The sequence below is a fragment of the Sinocyclocheilus rhinocerous genome, unplaced genomic scaffold (genome assembly GCF_001515625.1).
Source record: "Sinocyclocheilus rhinocerous isolate Xijiao unplaced genomic scaffold, SAMN03320098_v1.1 scaffold174, whole genome shotgun sequence".
NCBI classification, from domain to species: domain Eukaryota; kingdom Metazoa; phylum Chordata; class Actinopteri; order Cypriniformes; family Cyprinidae; genus Sinocyclocheilus; species Sinocyclocheilus rhinocerous.
In genome coordinates, this window is record NW_015646289.1 from 1,522,391 (window position 1) to 1,540,451 (window position 18,061).

Below are 18,061 nucleotides of genomic sequence, written 5' to 3' on the forward strand. Positions count from 1 at the left end.
AATAAAACAGCAAATAAAGTGTAATGATATTAATAAAAACAGTATTCTTCCACCAAACAATGTAGTTCCTCAGAAACAGTTGTGGTTGCAACAAAGTGGTTGCCAAGCAACACGCAAATGTAAACAAAGGTGTATGTTTGTAGAGTAATTTACAACAGCTTCGAACGTGGCTCAGCCAATCAGAATCAAGGACCGGAACTATCCGTTTTATAAATTAATTTAAACTCCTTGAGAAAACATCTTGAAATTTTAATGCGACATAACAGTGAAATACCCAAAAAACTATCTAAACAGTGAGTATAACAAAAGAATGGTAACGCTTTACAGTTACGTTCAACTGGTTGACATTTGCTAATGTATAATGAACTATCAATAACCAGCATAAGCATTTATTCATCTATGTTCATGTTAATTTATAACTATGCTATTGTTCATTGTTAATTCATATTTGTTCATAATACTTTAATGTTAATGCAACTTAAAAGTAAATATGGTAACACTTTAGTTTGGGGACCAATTCTCACTATTAATTATCTGCTTATTACCCTACATATTACTAGCATATTGGCTGTTTATTAATACCCTTAAAGCACATATGAATGCCTTATTCTGCATGATCATATTTTAGATCCCTCAAATGCCAACAACTTACAACTTAACAACTAACATACTACAGTAGCTATAAATATGCAGCAAATTAGGAGTTTATGGAGGCAAAAATCATAGTTAGTTTGGTCCCCAAACTAAAGTGTGACCATAGATTAGTGTATGAAAAATAACAACTTAGATTAATAATGTAAAATGACTAAAATTCATGCTACTGCATTAACTCACCTTAACGTATAATTTTCACCTATTTCAAGTTAAAAACGTAACTTCAGTTGCTGCCTTAAATTTTCAAGTATAATCAACTTTGTTGTGCAAGACAACTTAAATGAAACTGGCTAAAAAAAATCAAGTCGAATTTCATATCATATAATTTTTTAGTGTGGAGAAACAAGACATGACATCAAAGATGGCAACTACATCTTTTTATGCAATTATAAACATCCAGAGGCATTCAAAAGCAGGTTGACTGCTTTAAATGAAGCACAGACTTGGCAAATCCTCATTTGAGTTTGTGCAAATGTGACCCAAATGATATTTACTCGGACAAATGGTGCATTGCACTTTACAGAATAGTGGTTAAAAGCTCATTTGTGAGTAACACAATCCAAGCGTGTCATAACCTACTTGCGAAAAAAGAGGGCAGTGGCCATATTTATAGAACCCAATAGTCTAGTTCTTATAGATTCGGTAGAGAACTGATATTTACAGCAAGCTAGCTATGACAGCTCAATCAATATTCTGTAGTCGCTCAGTGTTTGATCATTTGTACATGGTGTTGCTTTATCAACCCAGCAACACGTTTTATTGCCATTTCAAAGCATATGGCATAACGTACCATATTTGGTCCAGCAAAGCGGGAGAGGGGAAATGAGGACATGTGCTTTATGTATACAGTAACCTCACTCTCTGTTCTTATCATTAATTTTATAGGGTGAATGAAAGCGAGAGCAAAGTCCACAACGGTGGTGGCAAACGTGCCTGAACCTGTGGTGCAGTTTCAGCACATGCGGCAATATGCGGATGTGAGGTGCGAGTGTGTGCACGTGGGACCGTCAAGGGGCTTCCTAATATCTTATTCCCTATCTGCTCCCAGTGTGGTGAAGGGTTATTGCTGTCTTAGCAGCTCACCTGATTTAACCCCACACGTTCGACAAGGATAGCTTTCATTTTCTCGCGACTGCCTGAACAGTCGTGACCACCGGGAACTAATGGAGCTTGTCGTCCGAAAGCGTTCTGTCTGACCGTATGTAGGTCTAGTTCTAGTTTAAATCAGGAAGTGAAGGATAAACAGACCCCTCAGGGAGAAGCAGGGTACGTGCTGAGTACTGCCATCAAGATATATGACTTGTCAGCCATGTGAGGACCTTTAAATCGCAGACATAACTAAAGGGCAGCGATGCCACTGAAGTCTGACAGACACCAGGCCTCTAAAGCAGCAGGACTCCTGCGACCTGACCTTTGACAGTGCACATCATAAGGTGTGAAATCAAACAATGTCAACCGCCACTCACACGACTGCAGGTGCTCTCGCACCACGACTGTAGGGTCTATGGTATGCACTTGACTTGAAAGCAACTGCATTGTCGTGTGTATATAAAACCTATACCTACGGCCTGTAACCAAATAAGATACAAATGAATGACATTTTTAATATGAAGCAATTTCTAAGTGCAATGCAACAACTGGCAGATTCAGGGACGTGACTGGCCAGATCTCAATAGCTCTACGGTTTTAATTTGTGCACAGGTAAATAAAGCATACTCAGGGTTCACATCCCTTTTGATAGCGAATTTCAATATGGATCTTCAGAAATAAAAGCTGATTTTCAATGTCAGATGGAATATATCAATTATACTTTTTAGTATTCAAATGTCTCTTCCTGAGAAAACATCTTGAAATTTGAACATGGCACAACACTGAAATGAACAAATAACTAATATTCAGCCAATGAAATATTTTAAAGTATAACTAAAACAATGGTAACACTTAAAATAATGTTATTAACTATTAATGTATAATGAACTAACAATTAACATTTTTGTGCATTTATTCATTTAGGTTCAAGTTAATAACTATACTATTGTTCAATTTTAATTTATATTTCTTCTGGATAATGTTTCTTTTCTTTTCTTTTTGTTTTATTTGTTTCTGTAAATGAAAATTAATGCAACTTGAAATGTTATAAATATTTGTGTATGTAAAAAATTGTAAAATTGCTGTTGCATTATTTCTAATGTCAACATGTAGAACCTTACTGTAAAGTATTCGTATAAATTCACTGCACAAAGGTCTGTGACTTTTAATAACTTGTTAATATCCATGACTGTGGGAACCCTGTTACTAAAAAGGTACTATAAACAGGCTTGACAGTGCAAAATAAAGGTTATCAGACTCAATTTTTTTTTTAAAGGAATGCACACGACTATCGATTTTTATGCAACAACTCAGACATGGACGACAAAATAAACTAAAGCATTCAGCTTTAGACAGTTGTCTGTGCTGGCAAATGTCCGATGATGTTAAGGGTTAGCAGGACAAAGGACATTTAACTTCAACACACCAAGATACAAAACCACCCTCACCCACTTTTCCAGTACCAACTTTTACATGTTCCAGGAACCCAAGGACAAATTCAGCTCCTATCGTGGGTGAACACCTTATGGTTGGGACTGCACCCAGCCCTGGCCATGAAAATTAAAATGTCAGCATGACAGCATTACTAGTTTTAGATGCCAGGCATAAAAATACAGCATCAGAAAAGATATACAGCCCACTGCACCTGACTATTGCAGGGGCTCATGACATGTGAGTTTGAGCTCCATCCAACCTGTTTACAAACTAGGCGCTGCTCAGGGCACCCACAGCATCGATGGGAAGCTCAACAGCTTGTCAGCAAGTGTATGATCAATGTGTGACACCCAACTGCGTTACTGGCGTTTTATTATAAGTGACGGCTTGCGCGTTAAGGTCAAATGAGAGACTTGGCTACTAGGCATATGGAGAAATTTAAATTCTAGACTTATGCGTCACGGTGCGAAGAGGCCATGTGCGCAAAAGCAAGGTTGGAGATGGAGACCCATAAACGAGCGAGCGTCAGTCGTGACAGCGAGCAATGCATTACACCAATCACATTTGCAATTAACATGTGTGCGGCAAGATTGGCTAAAGAATATGAAATAGTGGTCTTTACGAAAGCAGATGACTCACCTGTGCAGACAACGCGTGGCTAGAGCTCGGGTGACATCAAATGCAGCGCAAAGCGAAATAATGATTTGTCAATAACTACGTCACGATCACTGGCTGATGTGAGGCGCGCGCTTTGGTTGCAAAAGTTCCCGCGTTGAACCGAGAGCTTTTGATCGCGCGGTTTGCTGCGTAAAGCTTCGGACAATGACCAGCGGCTGCGGGGTGTTTCGAGTTGAACGACGAAGCTAGCGATGGGGAAGCGTGAAGCGAACTTGCTAGCTGCTGCTAGGCAGAAGACGAGACGAGGGAGGGCAGAAGGGAGGAGTAGAGCGAAAGTGTGCACGGCATTACGTGCATTCCCAAGTATTGCCTCCATTTTAGGGGGATTCCCACTCGACCTCAGCGCAAACTGCGCCTCATGTATGAGGACACCTATGATGAGAAATATTTGACGCTAAGGCTTTAGTATTTAAATGCATTCAATAAATATCGTACAGTACAGCGCCTATGTAACTATTTAGACATGAAGATACGTCCTCACTCTATAAATTATACTTTGCTTATGAGTAAACGGTGTTTTAAAGGATCACTTAGCATTTTTTAAAACGAGAAAACTTTACACATTAAAGAATTTAATCTAAGTATTATTAAAATATGTATACTCGCATGAGATGATGAAGCCCAGATTATTCTAGAAAAGACTGTTTTACTCTACATGGAGCGGGTCGCCCTCTCGTGGACGTAGCCATGATGACATCACATGACCTGACGTCACACAATTGTCTAATTATTATTAAAGTCGGCATGAAACGGAAGTCTTTTCTTCTCTACGGCATCTGAAATGAGAGGGCGGGACTTGATTTCGTCCTTCGGGAATTGATTGGATCTTGGAAGCTGGGGCGTTGCTAACAAAATGGAGGCAGATCTGAATGCCAGTTTGCGGTTAGTCGTGGGGGATTTCTCTCCACTGGATTCACAGCCGACATCCAAGCATGAATAAATGTTTTATTTATTAAGGATGACAACGACGATCAACGGCACAAAACATGCCTAAACAGCGCGCGCGCAAGAGAGAGAGACTGCCTGAATGACTGAGCGCGTCCTCCATCAGGTTAAGTCATATTCATGAAAAAAATTTGTTTGCGATGTCCTAAGAGTAATGATGTCCTAAGAGTAATGTTGTCATAATATCTTTTCAATGTTTAGGGGTAACGTACTCCCTCATGACTGGTGTCAGTGCTATAAAGTGAAGCATCAGCTTTTCCCCCTGTCGTTTATCCCCGCGTTTACCCCTCACGTCACTAGCTCCGCCCTTGCGCCATAGCTCGTGACCGGAAGAGAAGATGAGTCGTTTTGAGGGGGGAGGGGAGGTTAAAGGGTTAGTTAACCCAAAAATGAAAATTAGCCCATAAATTACTCACCCTCAAGTCATCCTAGGTGTATATGACTTTCTTCTTTCAGACGAATCCAGTCGGAGTAATATAAAAAATTGTCTTTGATCTTTCAAGCTGTTTCATGGCACTCAGTGGGTGTTGCATGCATCAGTCCAAAAGAAGTGAAATAAAAAGCGCCCATCCATAAAAAAAGTGTCTCACACGGCTCCGGGGGGTGAACAAAGGCCTTCTGTAGCGAATCGATGCGTTTTTGTAAGAAAAATATCCATATTCAAAACGTAGTAATCACTTTAATGTAGCTTGCGCTCACTGTTGTACACTGGAAGCAGCTCCGGGCGGATGACGTATGAGGTCAGCGCTGCGCATGCTCCGTTCAGAAGTGACGCACGCCTAAACGCAGCGGAGAGATCAAAACAAAAAAAACGGTCACTAATTAGAAGTACAAAACGAGGATTTGTAAAGAAGAATAATAAATTATTTACTATATTGCAAAACAAACACATACATTGGCCTGGTCCAAACTAATTTTGTACAACTTCAAAACCACTGGTACTTTGGGGGCAAATAGAAACTAAACAAACAAAAACTTCGCTTTAAGATATTTAATTTGTTCGGCACATGCATTTTACTTCTCAGATTGGCCAATGAAACAAAGTACACGCCTTTTTGAAAAACGTTTCATTCTCAATTGTAACTAGTTGTCAAAATATAAAATTTTGAGGGAAGGGAATGATAATCTAACAATAAGTGTATTTATTTTTAGCTTTAATACAATGGAACTCTAGGTTTTCCTACTGGTCCCAAATTTGACAACTGAAAACTTTCAGAACCTACAAACCCGAAAAATACATTTGTCACAAATGTTACCAGTGGGATTAAATGGCCAAACAAACCTCTAACAAAATGAGCATTTTGTTCTACAGATCAAGTGAGTTTACTGTAAGCTTTCATTCGTAAGCAGTGAGTGTTACTTTGGCTCCATCTGCTGTAGAGAGAAAATAAAGCAAAACACATTGACTCACCCACTTGGAGATAGTTTAACCAGCCACAAGCAATTTGGATTATTATAGAAAATTGTATTTATTAGTACTCACAAATTGTATTCATTTTCCAGTAGAGCAATCGGTGCTCCTCAGTACAACCTATGGTGTGGTATAAATTCATAAGATGAGGTGATTCACAATGGCTTTTTATTTTCAAGTAACAAAATATTATGAGTCAACCCCATAACCTGTGATTCTATGAGCAAACATATAAATAAAAGGTATGAGAAAGAAATCTACAAAAACATCTTAAATCAAAAAATAATCCAAAGACAAGTGTTGGACTTCAACATAAGGCTGACTTGTGATGTGCATGGGATTGTAACGGCTGAGGACACTTGAAAAAAATTTTTTTTGGAAGGAATGTAAATAAAAACGTGCTGCCACCACATTCTTCCTCAGAACAGCAAGGTCGGAAAATGGCATTTCTGAAACATTCCTATCTTTGGCTTTCACGATAAGCAGATGCTTTTCATCAATAGTGATTTTCAGTACATTAATTGCAGGGACGATTTCCCTGGTGCAACCTGGAGTCATAATGCCCTCTCTCAAGGGCAGAGTGGTGATGGGACAGTGAATTTTATCATCTTTTCAGCTCACAAATCAAAAGACACAAGTCAGGCTGCAAGACGATAATTCAAATATGATATCTGACAGAGAACTGGTGCTAAGAATCGGTATACATGAGAATTTTGATGTGCGTTCCACAAAATGCATTAGTCACAGAAAGAGCAACCTGTATATGCTAATATTTAGCAGTGATTTGGGCTTAAAGGATTATAGGTACCCCAAAGTAATCAAATGGAATCACCATTTTCTAGTCCGGTATTGAGTTCAACCCTCTTCCCAAATAGCCGGTGGCTACCGCCACTGCTCTACGTTTTCTAAATAGTCCAATATGGTTTCACTGTCATCCTCCTCTAACCAGTTGTCCTCTACCTGTCCTTCTGTCTCGCTCTCCAGCATTTGTCCAGCATCTGCTTGTTTTTCTTCCGAAAAAACGGGAGATTGTTCTGTCATTGGTGGCTCCTTGGTGGGTTTAAAAACAGCTTTTCCAGTCACCCCCCACCAAGGCTTCACCTTGGCACGTAACCTGCGCCTCTCCTGCAGGCGTCGCTGCCGGGCCTCCCTGCGCTCCTGCTGTCTGGCGTACTGGAAGCGCTGGAGGAAAAGGTCCCGTGCGTATTCGTACAGCTCCACGTCCCACTGGTTAAGCTCTCGAATCCTGCGCTGGGTCTCCGGTTCCACCTCTACGCTCGCAGCACGCGTGCCATTGAGCTGCGTGAACGGTGCGATGAAGGACAGGCGGAACGTGTGCTCGAAGAGGTACTGCGTCTTACGCTGATATTCGGTCAGACCAAAAAAGGCCATGTTTCGCAAGTTGCGTTTGGCACTTTCCAATAGCATGGCCCAGCGCTGGCTCTCACTCATGATGGAGAGATTATAGCAGCCCACCAGGCTGAGGTCGGCCAGCATACGGGTCTGTCTGTTGTTGGCCAGGTTGTAAGAACAAGCCATGAATTCCTCTAACGAACAACCCGACCAGTCGTCACCATTGTAACAGCTGGGCAGCTCGGACAGGGTGGGTAAACGGCCATCACACATGTGTTTAGAGGCCTTCCAGGTGGCACCGCGCTGAACGTGCCTCCATTCGCTTAGGTACCGCCACACCGGATCCCTCAAGATCGTGATGTAGTAGTAGTTCCTACTATAGGAGACAAGAAAGAGAAGAGTTTAAGAAAAAGAGCTCAAAATAAAGTAGTCACAATTGACTTGAAACAAAATGAAAAGTAATATCGCGTATGAATCATTAAGTTGGGTAAAGCTGTCATATTTTGTGCATGTTCACATTGACAGAATTATTCATGGCGTGGTTTCGGTTGGAGCGTGTCAGGGGAACGATCTTGATGCAAAACGGAATGAATTATTGCTGGTTGACTGTAATTATGGGCATTTCAGCATAATGAGCGAATGAGAAGAATCATCTTTCAGCTCACATCCAGGGCATCTTCCATATGAATATCAATTAAGACTGTCTGGACAAATGCATTCAACAACAGCGGAGAGGAAGTCTCTGGAGAGCCTCAACTTTTCCTTTACTTACAAGCCAAAGATTAGCCCATGGGATTTTGATTTGATCTAATTGTGTCCATTTGAAAAGCAGGCCTTTCATGGTTTATATTTGTATGCATCAGTCTGCATATTTAACTGTGCATGCTCATTTCCCTTATTTATACATTTAGACTATATTCTCACCTAATGTTAATATTTAAAAAACACTAATAATTTTAAAACACCTTTAAGCAGATCTCAAAATTAATATCCATATTTTACATTGTTTAGTGGTGACACCCAAAATCACTTGTAAAACAGTTTATTTTAGTTCTTAGCGTTTTATTTGTAATTTAATTAGATAAAGCATAGATTTTTATAATTTCATCACAATTTCACCATCCAGTTAGGCACATCAACCATAACTCTTTCAAAAACAGCCAGAAACCTTGGAGTTATGATTGATGATCAGCTGACTTTCTCAGACCACATTGCTAAAACTGCCCGGTCCTGCAGATTTGCTTTATATCAAGAAGATCAGGCCCTTGTTTTCTTTAAAGGGGTCATCGGTAGGCTTGCCGCGATAGACGGTGTTGACGGTGATACCATTGTTAAGCCGCAACACCGGTTGCGTCACTTGCCCACCGCGGCACCGATTTGCTGCTTAAGAAACATTTCTTATTATTAATACTGAAAACAGTTGTGCTGCTTAACAGTTTTGTGGAAACCTTGATACATTTTTTCAAGATTCTTCAATGAAGAGAAAGTCCAAAAGAACATTAATTTGAAATAGAAAGCTTTACTGTCACTTTTAACAATTTAATGCATCTTTGCTAATTAGAAGTATTAATTTCTTTCAAAAACCCTTGAACTTTTAAACGGTAGTGTACATTTAAAAACACTACCAACCTACTACACTCAAAACACCCAACACTTATTCATCAAATCTGATTCCTCCCAATGCAAACATTATCAAACACTGTTGATCCCATGCTACGGGGCGTTTATTTAAAGAACAAGCCTGAGAGAATGGCAGATGTTCTGGTGCCAGCAGGCTGTCTGAAAGGGGGAATGATTATGATGATTGGTCCCCTGTTGGAGGAATGCGCTGAATGAAAGCAGACTCTCCAGGGTTGAGCCTGACCTGTTGGAGGCTTTTGTCTCCGCATAATTGACTTGCCAAGAGGCTTCAGCACTGAACTGAACGAGAACAATATGAAGGGAAGGAGTGGCAAAGCGCACCGTGGCACCACACAACATCATAACAAAAGAAATGTTTGTTTATCAAGACGCATTTCAGTCCATTATAGACACTGAAATTAGTTTGATATACTGATAAAAACCAATTAAACTCTCACCTGGGAGTCCTGCGCCTTTCCTGAGACTCCCGGTTGCCCATGAAGGAAGGCACGCAGCTGGTGAGCTCAGTCCAGTCCGCGTGCAGCCCGCAGCTCCAGCCGGTGGAGAACCGGGAGAACAGCCAGGTGTCCCGTTTGCCTGGCCGGTAACAGGTACACTTCTTCTGGCCCGCATGGCACTCGCAAGGCCTCTCCAGCTGGATGTTGCGGACAAGGTGACGGCCGAACGTGGTCCCCCCGGTTTTCTGAATGTGGAGGAACACTATAACATCGTCCCCCTTGATGTTGAAATCTACAGCGCGATCTAGGTCTTTGGTGGTGAAATTAAAGCGAGGCACGAATCGAACCAAAGCACCGTCCTCGGAGCTGTATGGATCTCCCGCACCGGCTCCGTTCATGCGATCCCCGCGTGCGCGACTCCCTAGTCTCGAGGACAATGATGCCAGGTGGAGCAACTGGCAATCAGACGTAGGGCAGACGTATTGTAATACAATAACGCCGAAACACAGGACCATCAGGAGTGCGATGAGGAGCCGGCTGTAGTAGGATTTTTCATCCATCTTCTCGCTGGAAAAGTGAAAGCATTACTCGGTTGTGCGGTTCCCCCACCGCGTCGCGTCGGCCAGGAGCAATGTTGAACAAAACCCTGAGACTCGAGCCTCCGCAGCACATCAAAACATGAACACGCCCAGCGCTCTTTCTGGATGTTTGTCTGCTCGTGTTCAACGTAGTTGACGTCTACATGTCTCCGCGAGGCTTTCCTGCATCGTATTGCTTAGAGATCTTCAGATAACTTCTGCTGTTTACCTCTGCCACAATTCCGTACTCGCTCTTCACCGTTCCTCGTTTTCCCAGTAGTCCACACCGCCCCCATTCGCATTTCCCTCTTCAAAATTAAAGCCCCCTTTAGGACCGCTATTTTGGAAATCACAACTGAGATATTTTACAAATTCTACACTTCTTTTTTTCTACTTCAAGCATTGATTGCTTATCATATGCACGCCAAAGTCGATTTCTGCTTATAAATCGTACGCCAAATAGAAACAGAAAATCGTGCTATTGATACGCATTTTCATGAGACCGGGCTCTTTTTTTTTTTTTTTAGTGAATGCCATATCTGTCACACGTTCTTTGCAGCTCACAATTATTTGTTGTACCATAAATGTAACAATTTTTTTTTACAAAGTTAATGCAGTGACTTGTGTTTGATGATATCTGTCTTTATTTACTTTGATTTATGGAGTAATGTGGATTTCTTAACCTGATAAATTAAAATGATTTGTTAAAATAACACAGAACAATAACATATTCTTACATCTATGCAAATGCATGTACAATATTTGTAACTTAAATAAGTAATAATAGAATAAAGAGACAGTTATTTAACAATATGTTAAGGAGTAGTAACATTTAGCCTTACAGTTACAACTTTGATGGGCAGATGGATCCTCCGTGAAAACGAGTTTGACAACCCTGGGACTTTGCCCTAAACCTACCCCTCACACAAAACTTTCACGAGGACATAGATAAATAAATAAGGTCCCCACAAGGTCAATTTTTACTAGTATAATACTACATTTGGTCTTTATAACGTAGGGAATACCAGAACCACACACACACATCTTTAATTGAATTACAGAATACTGCTTTACAGGCAAAACCAATGTTATTTTTGCTGGTCGATATTGTCTTACAGGCTCTTTTATCTGTAAAGCGCTAGGTATATATATTTAGTGCTATAATAAATATATATTCAAAACAACATATTGAAATATTAGCTAACATTGATTAACTACCAGATATAAATTTCAGGTTATTAATGTCCCACGCTGGATAAGGTTTTCTTTAATGTGAGAATATTTCAACATCAGGAATCTAAGCTAACGTTAATATTTCACTTAGATTTGATCATTTTTGCACTTTGTGTAATAAGCCTGTGAAGGTGTAGCATTCTCAATACATGGTCTCTATCACATTTAGTTTCTGTACTATTGGAAGAAAATTACAAGGGCTGATTATTTTGGAGATGCTTATCCAATATACATTAATAGTCTGGCAGTCTTCATCTCATCTTGACAGTTTGTTGATTTAATAACACACATGAAGACTAAAGGAAGATTTAGCACTGCGGTTTAATTAATGGCTGTGATTAATCAATGTTCATGATTGTTTCAACTCATCCTTTGTTTTCTTTTGTGTTTTACTAATTGGTCTCCCAAAGAGACTTTCAAAGCATTTCAATAAAACTAATACTGGTAAAGCAGAAATGACACACGACACATCAAATTTAAATATCTGCAGTCTTTATTTCAACAAGACTAAGAAATGTTTAATATAACTTTTCTCTTACATTTTTAGCATCTATCTCTTTGTTTCGCCCATATTAAGCACATACTCTGAATGGGTAAAATCTGATGAACATCTCTCAGAGACCACTAAAACGACTGCTCATTATTTACAATTGTTTTCTTTTCTTTCTTCAGTCTCTCTCACTCCTCATCGCAGATGTCTCCACTGATGTACAGGGCTGCAGGCCCTGCGATCTGTCCACCTGAAGGTCAGCATTCAATCTAAAGATGACATTGCAGAGGTTCATTCAAGAGTCCATGTCATCTTCACACTGACTCGGAGTAGCTTGACATACTAAGCACAAGACACTTCCTTTCCTGGTCATTACATCAGAGCCATCTTAACATGTGACAGCGGGAAGCTTTGGGTCAGAAGTACAGAAAACACATATTGCTTTCTATTCGTGGCAGCACATCAGACTAGAAAAATACAGAACTGATCTGAGGTGCGTAGCATTGCTGTAGAGATCAGGCTCATGAAACCTGACAATGTCTGAGGACTGGCCATTCATCCATAGATACTGAATGAACCTCCAAACGAATGAATAAAAATGAACGTAAAAAGTATGCATGTTGCAGATACGATTAAAAGCATCATTTAAAACTCTTTGCCGTGAGGTATCTGAATGCCAATTAAAAGTGCATGTGACATCAGGAACGATCAAGGACCGATGGCCAGCCCTGTCCTTGCATCAGCTTGTACAATTTTCACAATCCCCTTACATAAATCTATAACGACAAAACAAATGCTTACGGTAGCTCGGTTTACAAAATCTAAATATTATGTAACATGACATTTGAAGCCAATATAAAACCATCAGTTAAATTGTGAATTCATTAGAACGCATTCATCTACAGACATAAATATTTTGAATACTGAAATCAAGATACCTAGGAAAGTGATGCTTGCGAATGTGGTTAAATAACTTACTGTACAAGAGCGAGGGGAGCTAGTTTTTCCGAGAGGTGGGTGAAAAGCCCTTGAAGATCGAGAGAGATTTTCTTTTAAACCAACAAGCACTTGTCAGACATCTGAATGGGAAAGCGCATACATAGCCACTTTTGAAACTAGTGTTGGAACGCACCATACACGCTGTCTATTGCTCTATATGAGGAATGGTTTTAAAATGTGTACCGACTTCAATGGATATCAATCGGGAATGGGGAAAAGGCTAGACGTTATATGTTACAAACAGAAATTAAAGTAAGAAAAACCAAAAGAGGCCACCCAACCTCTCAAATCAGCACCGTCTGCCACTGTGTAGTGAAATCTGCTGCAGTACCTATCATACAGTTTTATACCTTACAATACACTTCTAGCAAAATAAACACCTCCACATAAAACCCTGTGTAAAATTCCTCCAGACAGCTCAGCCTTAAGCCATCTTCAGCATACGCTCGTATCCAGCTGCGCCAGTAAAAAAACAACTTTACTCAGGCCACACAGTCCACATCATGCAGAATACATAATCATCTTTGAGGGAACCATCGAGGCCTATTCAATGTATCAACTTTCAGACAGACCTTACCTAACCAAAACTCCTTCCTTATCACACACACACTATTAAGTTATTACTGAAGACTATATTCTCAAGTTATATATTATACTGCCAAAAATACTTGGGATGATGATACGGGGGCTGTGAAAGTTACAGGAAAAAAAAAAAAAAAGCTTTGTGTCTGGGATCCTCTAGTTTTGACTTCACTCAAAAGGCAGCATTGCATACATTTTTGTTGGTTGCAACCCTAATAAAGGGCCCATTTATGAATTATTTAAGGCATCATGAAGTTTTTATCATGCTCTAAAATTCAGGAACATATATATGATCTGCAGCCAACCAAAGCCTCCATGCACACCAAATGTATTAAAAAAAATCGGAGTACTTCATACAGATTTGCTTAAATTATACGTGTTATATGGGTTGATTAATTGTTTACCTATTATAAAAACCGCTCGGATGATATATACAGCCAATCGTACACACCATCATCCACCCAAACACACACTCAATCTGACTTACTTTCAAACTAACACTTATTTAACCCATAACCGAAAAAATCATGTTGAGTCGTCAACGATTCTGGACACTACAAACACGGAGGAATAAAACCCAGCTGATGTGAAAAGCGGCGTGGAAACGTATAGCTGTACATAAATGAAGTCCGTTCTTATAAACACAAAAAATACACTGAAGGGAAGTTATTTGAGTATTAATAACTTGAGTGTCTTCCCCAGATGGCAGGCAGACGGAGTTCCTGAAAGCAGTGTCTTTAATGTCCTATGGCAGTTTTCTGCTCTCTTGTTCAAATTCGTACAAACACACATCCTCTTCCTCCCTGGGCCGGTCTTATCTCGTGTGTGGGGTGAGCAGGGCGAGCAGGAGTGCCGTCACAGCCAGTGTCAGGCTGAAAGGTGCCAACCGTGTACCACTAGAGGGCAGTTTGTCAGACTGAATCTTGATAATGCGAGGTTTAGCGGGCGCTGGGGTAGAGAAGTAGATGTCCCCGTCACTGTCGCAAGGGGGCGAGTCACAGCCACTTCCGCTTTCCTCTCCACTGCCGGCATCCTCTGAAGAGCCAGGGGGAAAAACAGATCAATGTTAAAAACAAGCTTGTATGATGTCATCTTGACATTTCATACTGAATTTCACTTGAACTGAACCACAAGCGATGCCTCGTACCATTGACAAATGAGATGTCGTTGCCAGTGTAAGCAGCCTTAAGCCGACTGGTCATTTCCTTCAGCACTGCTATCTGCCGCCGAATCACCATGTCTGGTTTGGTGATGTCAACTTCCACATCTGGATTAGACACCTGATTGGCTAAGCCATTGCCTATGACGACAGATTCGTACCTGCATGTGAAGAAAGGAAGGAAAAGTTGAGAGGACGGCCAATGTTGTAGGTTAAGTGAGTAATGAAATGGAGGAATTTGACTATCTGGTTTAGCAACCAATAAGAGTGTCTTTTAAAAACTCTTAGAAATGTACTCTGTTTTAATGTTGGTTTTATGGTTTTGAAAAACTATACATACCATTTTTAAGAAATATTTCAATATAATGCAATGTGGTTTAACAAGTAAGTAACACCTTATTTTCCTTACACTAGTGTAAGTGTTCACACCTTAGTTTCAAAAACGTTTTGCAAAGCAAAATATTTTTTTAATAAAGTTGAGTTAAAGTAAAATTTGCAGTTAGTTGTACCATATGACCTTGCTTTGGCATAAAAAGATCAAATTATTTGATATTTTAAAAGACTTATTGACCATTTCCTTTTTTTTTTTTTTAGATTTTTTTTTGCCGTTTTTGCCTTTTTTTTTATTAGGATAGGACAGTATATGAGACAGGACGTGAAGTAGGAGAGAAAGAGGGGGACAGGATCGGGAAAGGTCTGCGAGCTGGGACTCGAACTCAGGACGCCTGAAGCGCAACGGCGCTATATGTTGTTATAATGATGACATAATTTCCTTTTAATGCTTATGTTTGCCCCTGCCTATTTGTTGCACCACATGACTTTGATTTGGCAAACAAAAGTTTTCCAAAATGTTGCTACACTAGTTATTTTTTACTGTTTTTCTAAGAAATAATAAAATTGTCAAACTACTTCGAAAATTTCATTCTTAAAATTGAGGTATTATGATAGAACAGATTTAGCGCTCTGAAGTTTCTGACTTTATACATTTTAACTTGGTAATTAAAAACATGTAATGACTTGAAAATACCTCACATATGACGTGCAAGTATAAACTGCATTTAAAAGCGATTTTGAATAACTTTATAGATCTGTTCGAAAATAGGAGCATCATCTCATTGACCCACCTGCTTTTGGCTGTACCATTCCAGCATTCATCACCGACAGCAGTTCGCTCTCCAACACACACAGTGTCAGGCAGGGTGGACCAGAACTTCTTGGCATGCTTCAGTTTCTTCTTAACATCAGTCAACTAGGAAACAAACAGTTTGTGTTACAAACAATACATTCTGATCTGGCAAAATCAATTGACATCTTTTTAAAGAAAATAGAAGTGATATGAGTGGTAGTAAGGGTGCCCTTTATCCTTACCAGTCGGTCCAGACTAGTGCCAGCGGCGGTGGTGGGTCTGGCGTCAGGACTGTAGGGTCGGAAACGCCCGGGGAAGCCCGAGTCTTTAGGAGAGCGCCGGGTGCGGAAAGCCATGTTGGGTTTGGGCTGCCCGCATCCCTGAAACACCTGAAACAGACAAATAACTCTCAATACATATGCACCAAAATCAAATCAAATCAAATAAAACATGCATTGCGCATGCAAAATTTTGAAAAGAAATTAAAAACATACCTTCTGTGAGACCTGTATGCTGTTTTCCTGCATGTTCATGATGGCATCTGAAATCTTCACGTCTATGGGATCCATTACTGACTCAAAGTTAAAGGGTCCCTCTAGTCTCTCAGCAAGACCCAACATGGCATCTAAAATTCATAAAATCCAAAATAAATGCATTAATAAATGAAACACCCTTAAGGCAATTCATGTCATCAATGCTTTCAATTACCCATGCCCAAAAACATTCTGTAATTTGCACCACTAGAGGGCAGCATACAGTCATCGGTCCAGGCTAAGCTCTTAAGGAACTGTAGCCTATTGTGCGAACAGCTTGTTAAACAGTCAGAGGCCTGAACAAGGCGCCCCAATTAAGGTTCCCCCCAAAGCTGACAGGCAGGGTGAGCAAAGCCAGTCCCAGAGTCCCACGAGCCAGGAACACTTTGCGAGAGCGCACGAGAATGTGTGACGGGACCCGAGACCACACGGCCTTCAGAGTCACGAGAGGCCCAAAACACTTCATGAAACACATGCATGGATAAAAACAGAGCCGTTCCCCAGTGTTCACTTCTAATCCAAGTCAATTCCAATTCTGCTTTCAAGCTGAGGCGTCACATAAATTGTTTTGGCCTCAGAGCAAGTGGAAACCATTTCAATGTGACCTGTTCATTTTTATTCTGTGCTTATGATACTCCTCTGCTTAGTGTGGAAAACTGGCTCCATTATATTTAGTAATGGTTGAGTAATAAATCAATTACTTGAGCCATTTAACACTCTCTTACCAAGGAAGTTATTCCACTCTGTGTCCAGATCGGCCTGATTGGCCAGGCAGCCTCGCATGACGTTGAGACAGTAGTTCTTGCAGGGCTTCAGCGCCACCTGGCCGGTACAGTACGGGCAGTATAACATCTTCATAGCCGCACGCACACAACTCGGAGAGGCGCTTACCTGAAAGAGAGGACGAACAAGAAGATTGAGCAGAGTCAGCAAAACAGACACAGGAGGAAAAGGTTAATGAGTCTGTAACCTAATTCATATGCCTGATGCTGCTAATAAAACTCTGAACAAAGAGCATCAGCGACCCCGCCACCTTTTATAAGGTCGCTGCTGAAGTTGTGTTTGCTCAATTTGTCATTGCAGGTTCAATTGCTTCTACTAACTCACTACACACACCGAGAAGCCTTGGCCTCTGATCTTTTAATGCTGGAAGTTAAGCCATCCAGGTGGTCCATCCAGGTGTCCACCTTCACAAACTGATAAACCCTATAGAAAACCTGTACTTTCGATCTCTGCTGTCCCTGATCTCTGATTTGCTTAGTCAACTCTAGGCCTGGGTATTGATGAAGATTTCCCTGTTTCAATTTGTTTCTGATTTTCAAACTCTTGATTTGATTTGATTCTGTTGCATTTTATTTTATTCTGATTCGCTGGAGTATATGTCAGTTATGAGTTTGCTTACATAAAAGATCTGTTTGCTAATGTTTTAATCAGGCCAGTGTTTCAGACTGATTCAAACTTACTTAAACTGACCTTTTTGAACTATTCAATAAAATAATCTGTTCATAAGCAGAGTTATCTTTAACTAATAAAAAAAGTGAAACAAATAATTAAAAACATTTCTGTTAATTAAAATAAAAGTGGAAAAAAAATTATTAGACATGATGGAAAAACTTAAGTTTTCAGCTAGTGGCTGGAATAATTCAACTGAAATAAAATAAGGTAAAATAATATATATACATATATATATATATATATATATATATATATATAGAGAGA

At 40.1% G+C, this 18,061-nt stretch overlaps 3 protein-coding genes across 21 annotated transcripts in view; all 3 read right to left on the minus strand.

The window, feature by feature from the left end:
- LOC107707252 (muscleblind-like protein 3) overlaps positions 1–4,227 on the minus strand; it is a 63,045-nt gene extending 58,818 nt beyond the window's left edge. For 6 of the 19 annotated variants that reach the window (XM_016511233.1, XM_016511232.1, XM_016511231.1 and 3 more), the window contains exon 1: positions 3,817–4,227. The gene's annotated coding sequence lies outside the window, so the exon portion shown is untranslated. The remainder of the gene's footprint in view (positions 1–3,816) is intronic. The other 13 variants (XM_016511235.1, XM_016511242.1, XM_016511238.1 and 10 more) reach the window with 10 other exon arrangements.
- A 2,438-nt stretch (positions 4,228–6,665) lies between these two features.
- On the minus strand, positions 6,666–10,504 carry LOC107707251 (heparan-sulfate 6-O-sulfotransferase 2). Its single transcript, XM_016511220.1, has 2 exons — positions 9,643–10,504; positions 6,666–7,940 (listed from the first exon to the last, which is right to left on the minus strand). The coding sequence occupies exons 1-2, from the start codon at positions 10,200–10,202 to the stop codon at positions 7,094–7,096; spliced, it is 1,407 nt and encodes a 468-aa protein (XP_016366706.1). The 5' UTR covers positions 10,203–10,504; the 3' UTR covers positions 6,666–7,093.
- Positions 10,505–11,928: 1,424 nt separating this feature from the next.
- Positions 11,929–18,061, minus strand: part of LOC107707255 (glypican-6-like) — a 48,022-nt gene continuing 41,889 nt past the window's right edge. The window contains exons 4-9 of the mRNA XM_016511243.1: positions 17,068–17,233; positions 16,304–16,434; positions 16,052–16,198; positions 15,808–15,932; positions 14,672–14,844; positions 11,929–14,559 (exon numbers count right to left, since the gene is read on the minus strand). Of these exons, the coding sequence (XP_016366729.1) occupies positions 14,339–14,559; positions 14,672–14,844; positions 15,808–15,932; positions 16,052–16,198; positions 16,304–16,434; positions 17,068–17,233 (963 nt within the window). The 3' untranslated portion in view covers positions 11,929–14,338. The remainder of the gene's footprint in view (positions 14,560–14,671; positions 14,845–15,807; positions 15,933–16,051; positions 16,199–16,303; positions 16,435–17,067; positions 17,234–18,061) is intronic.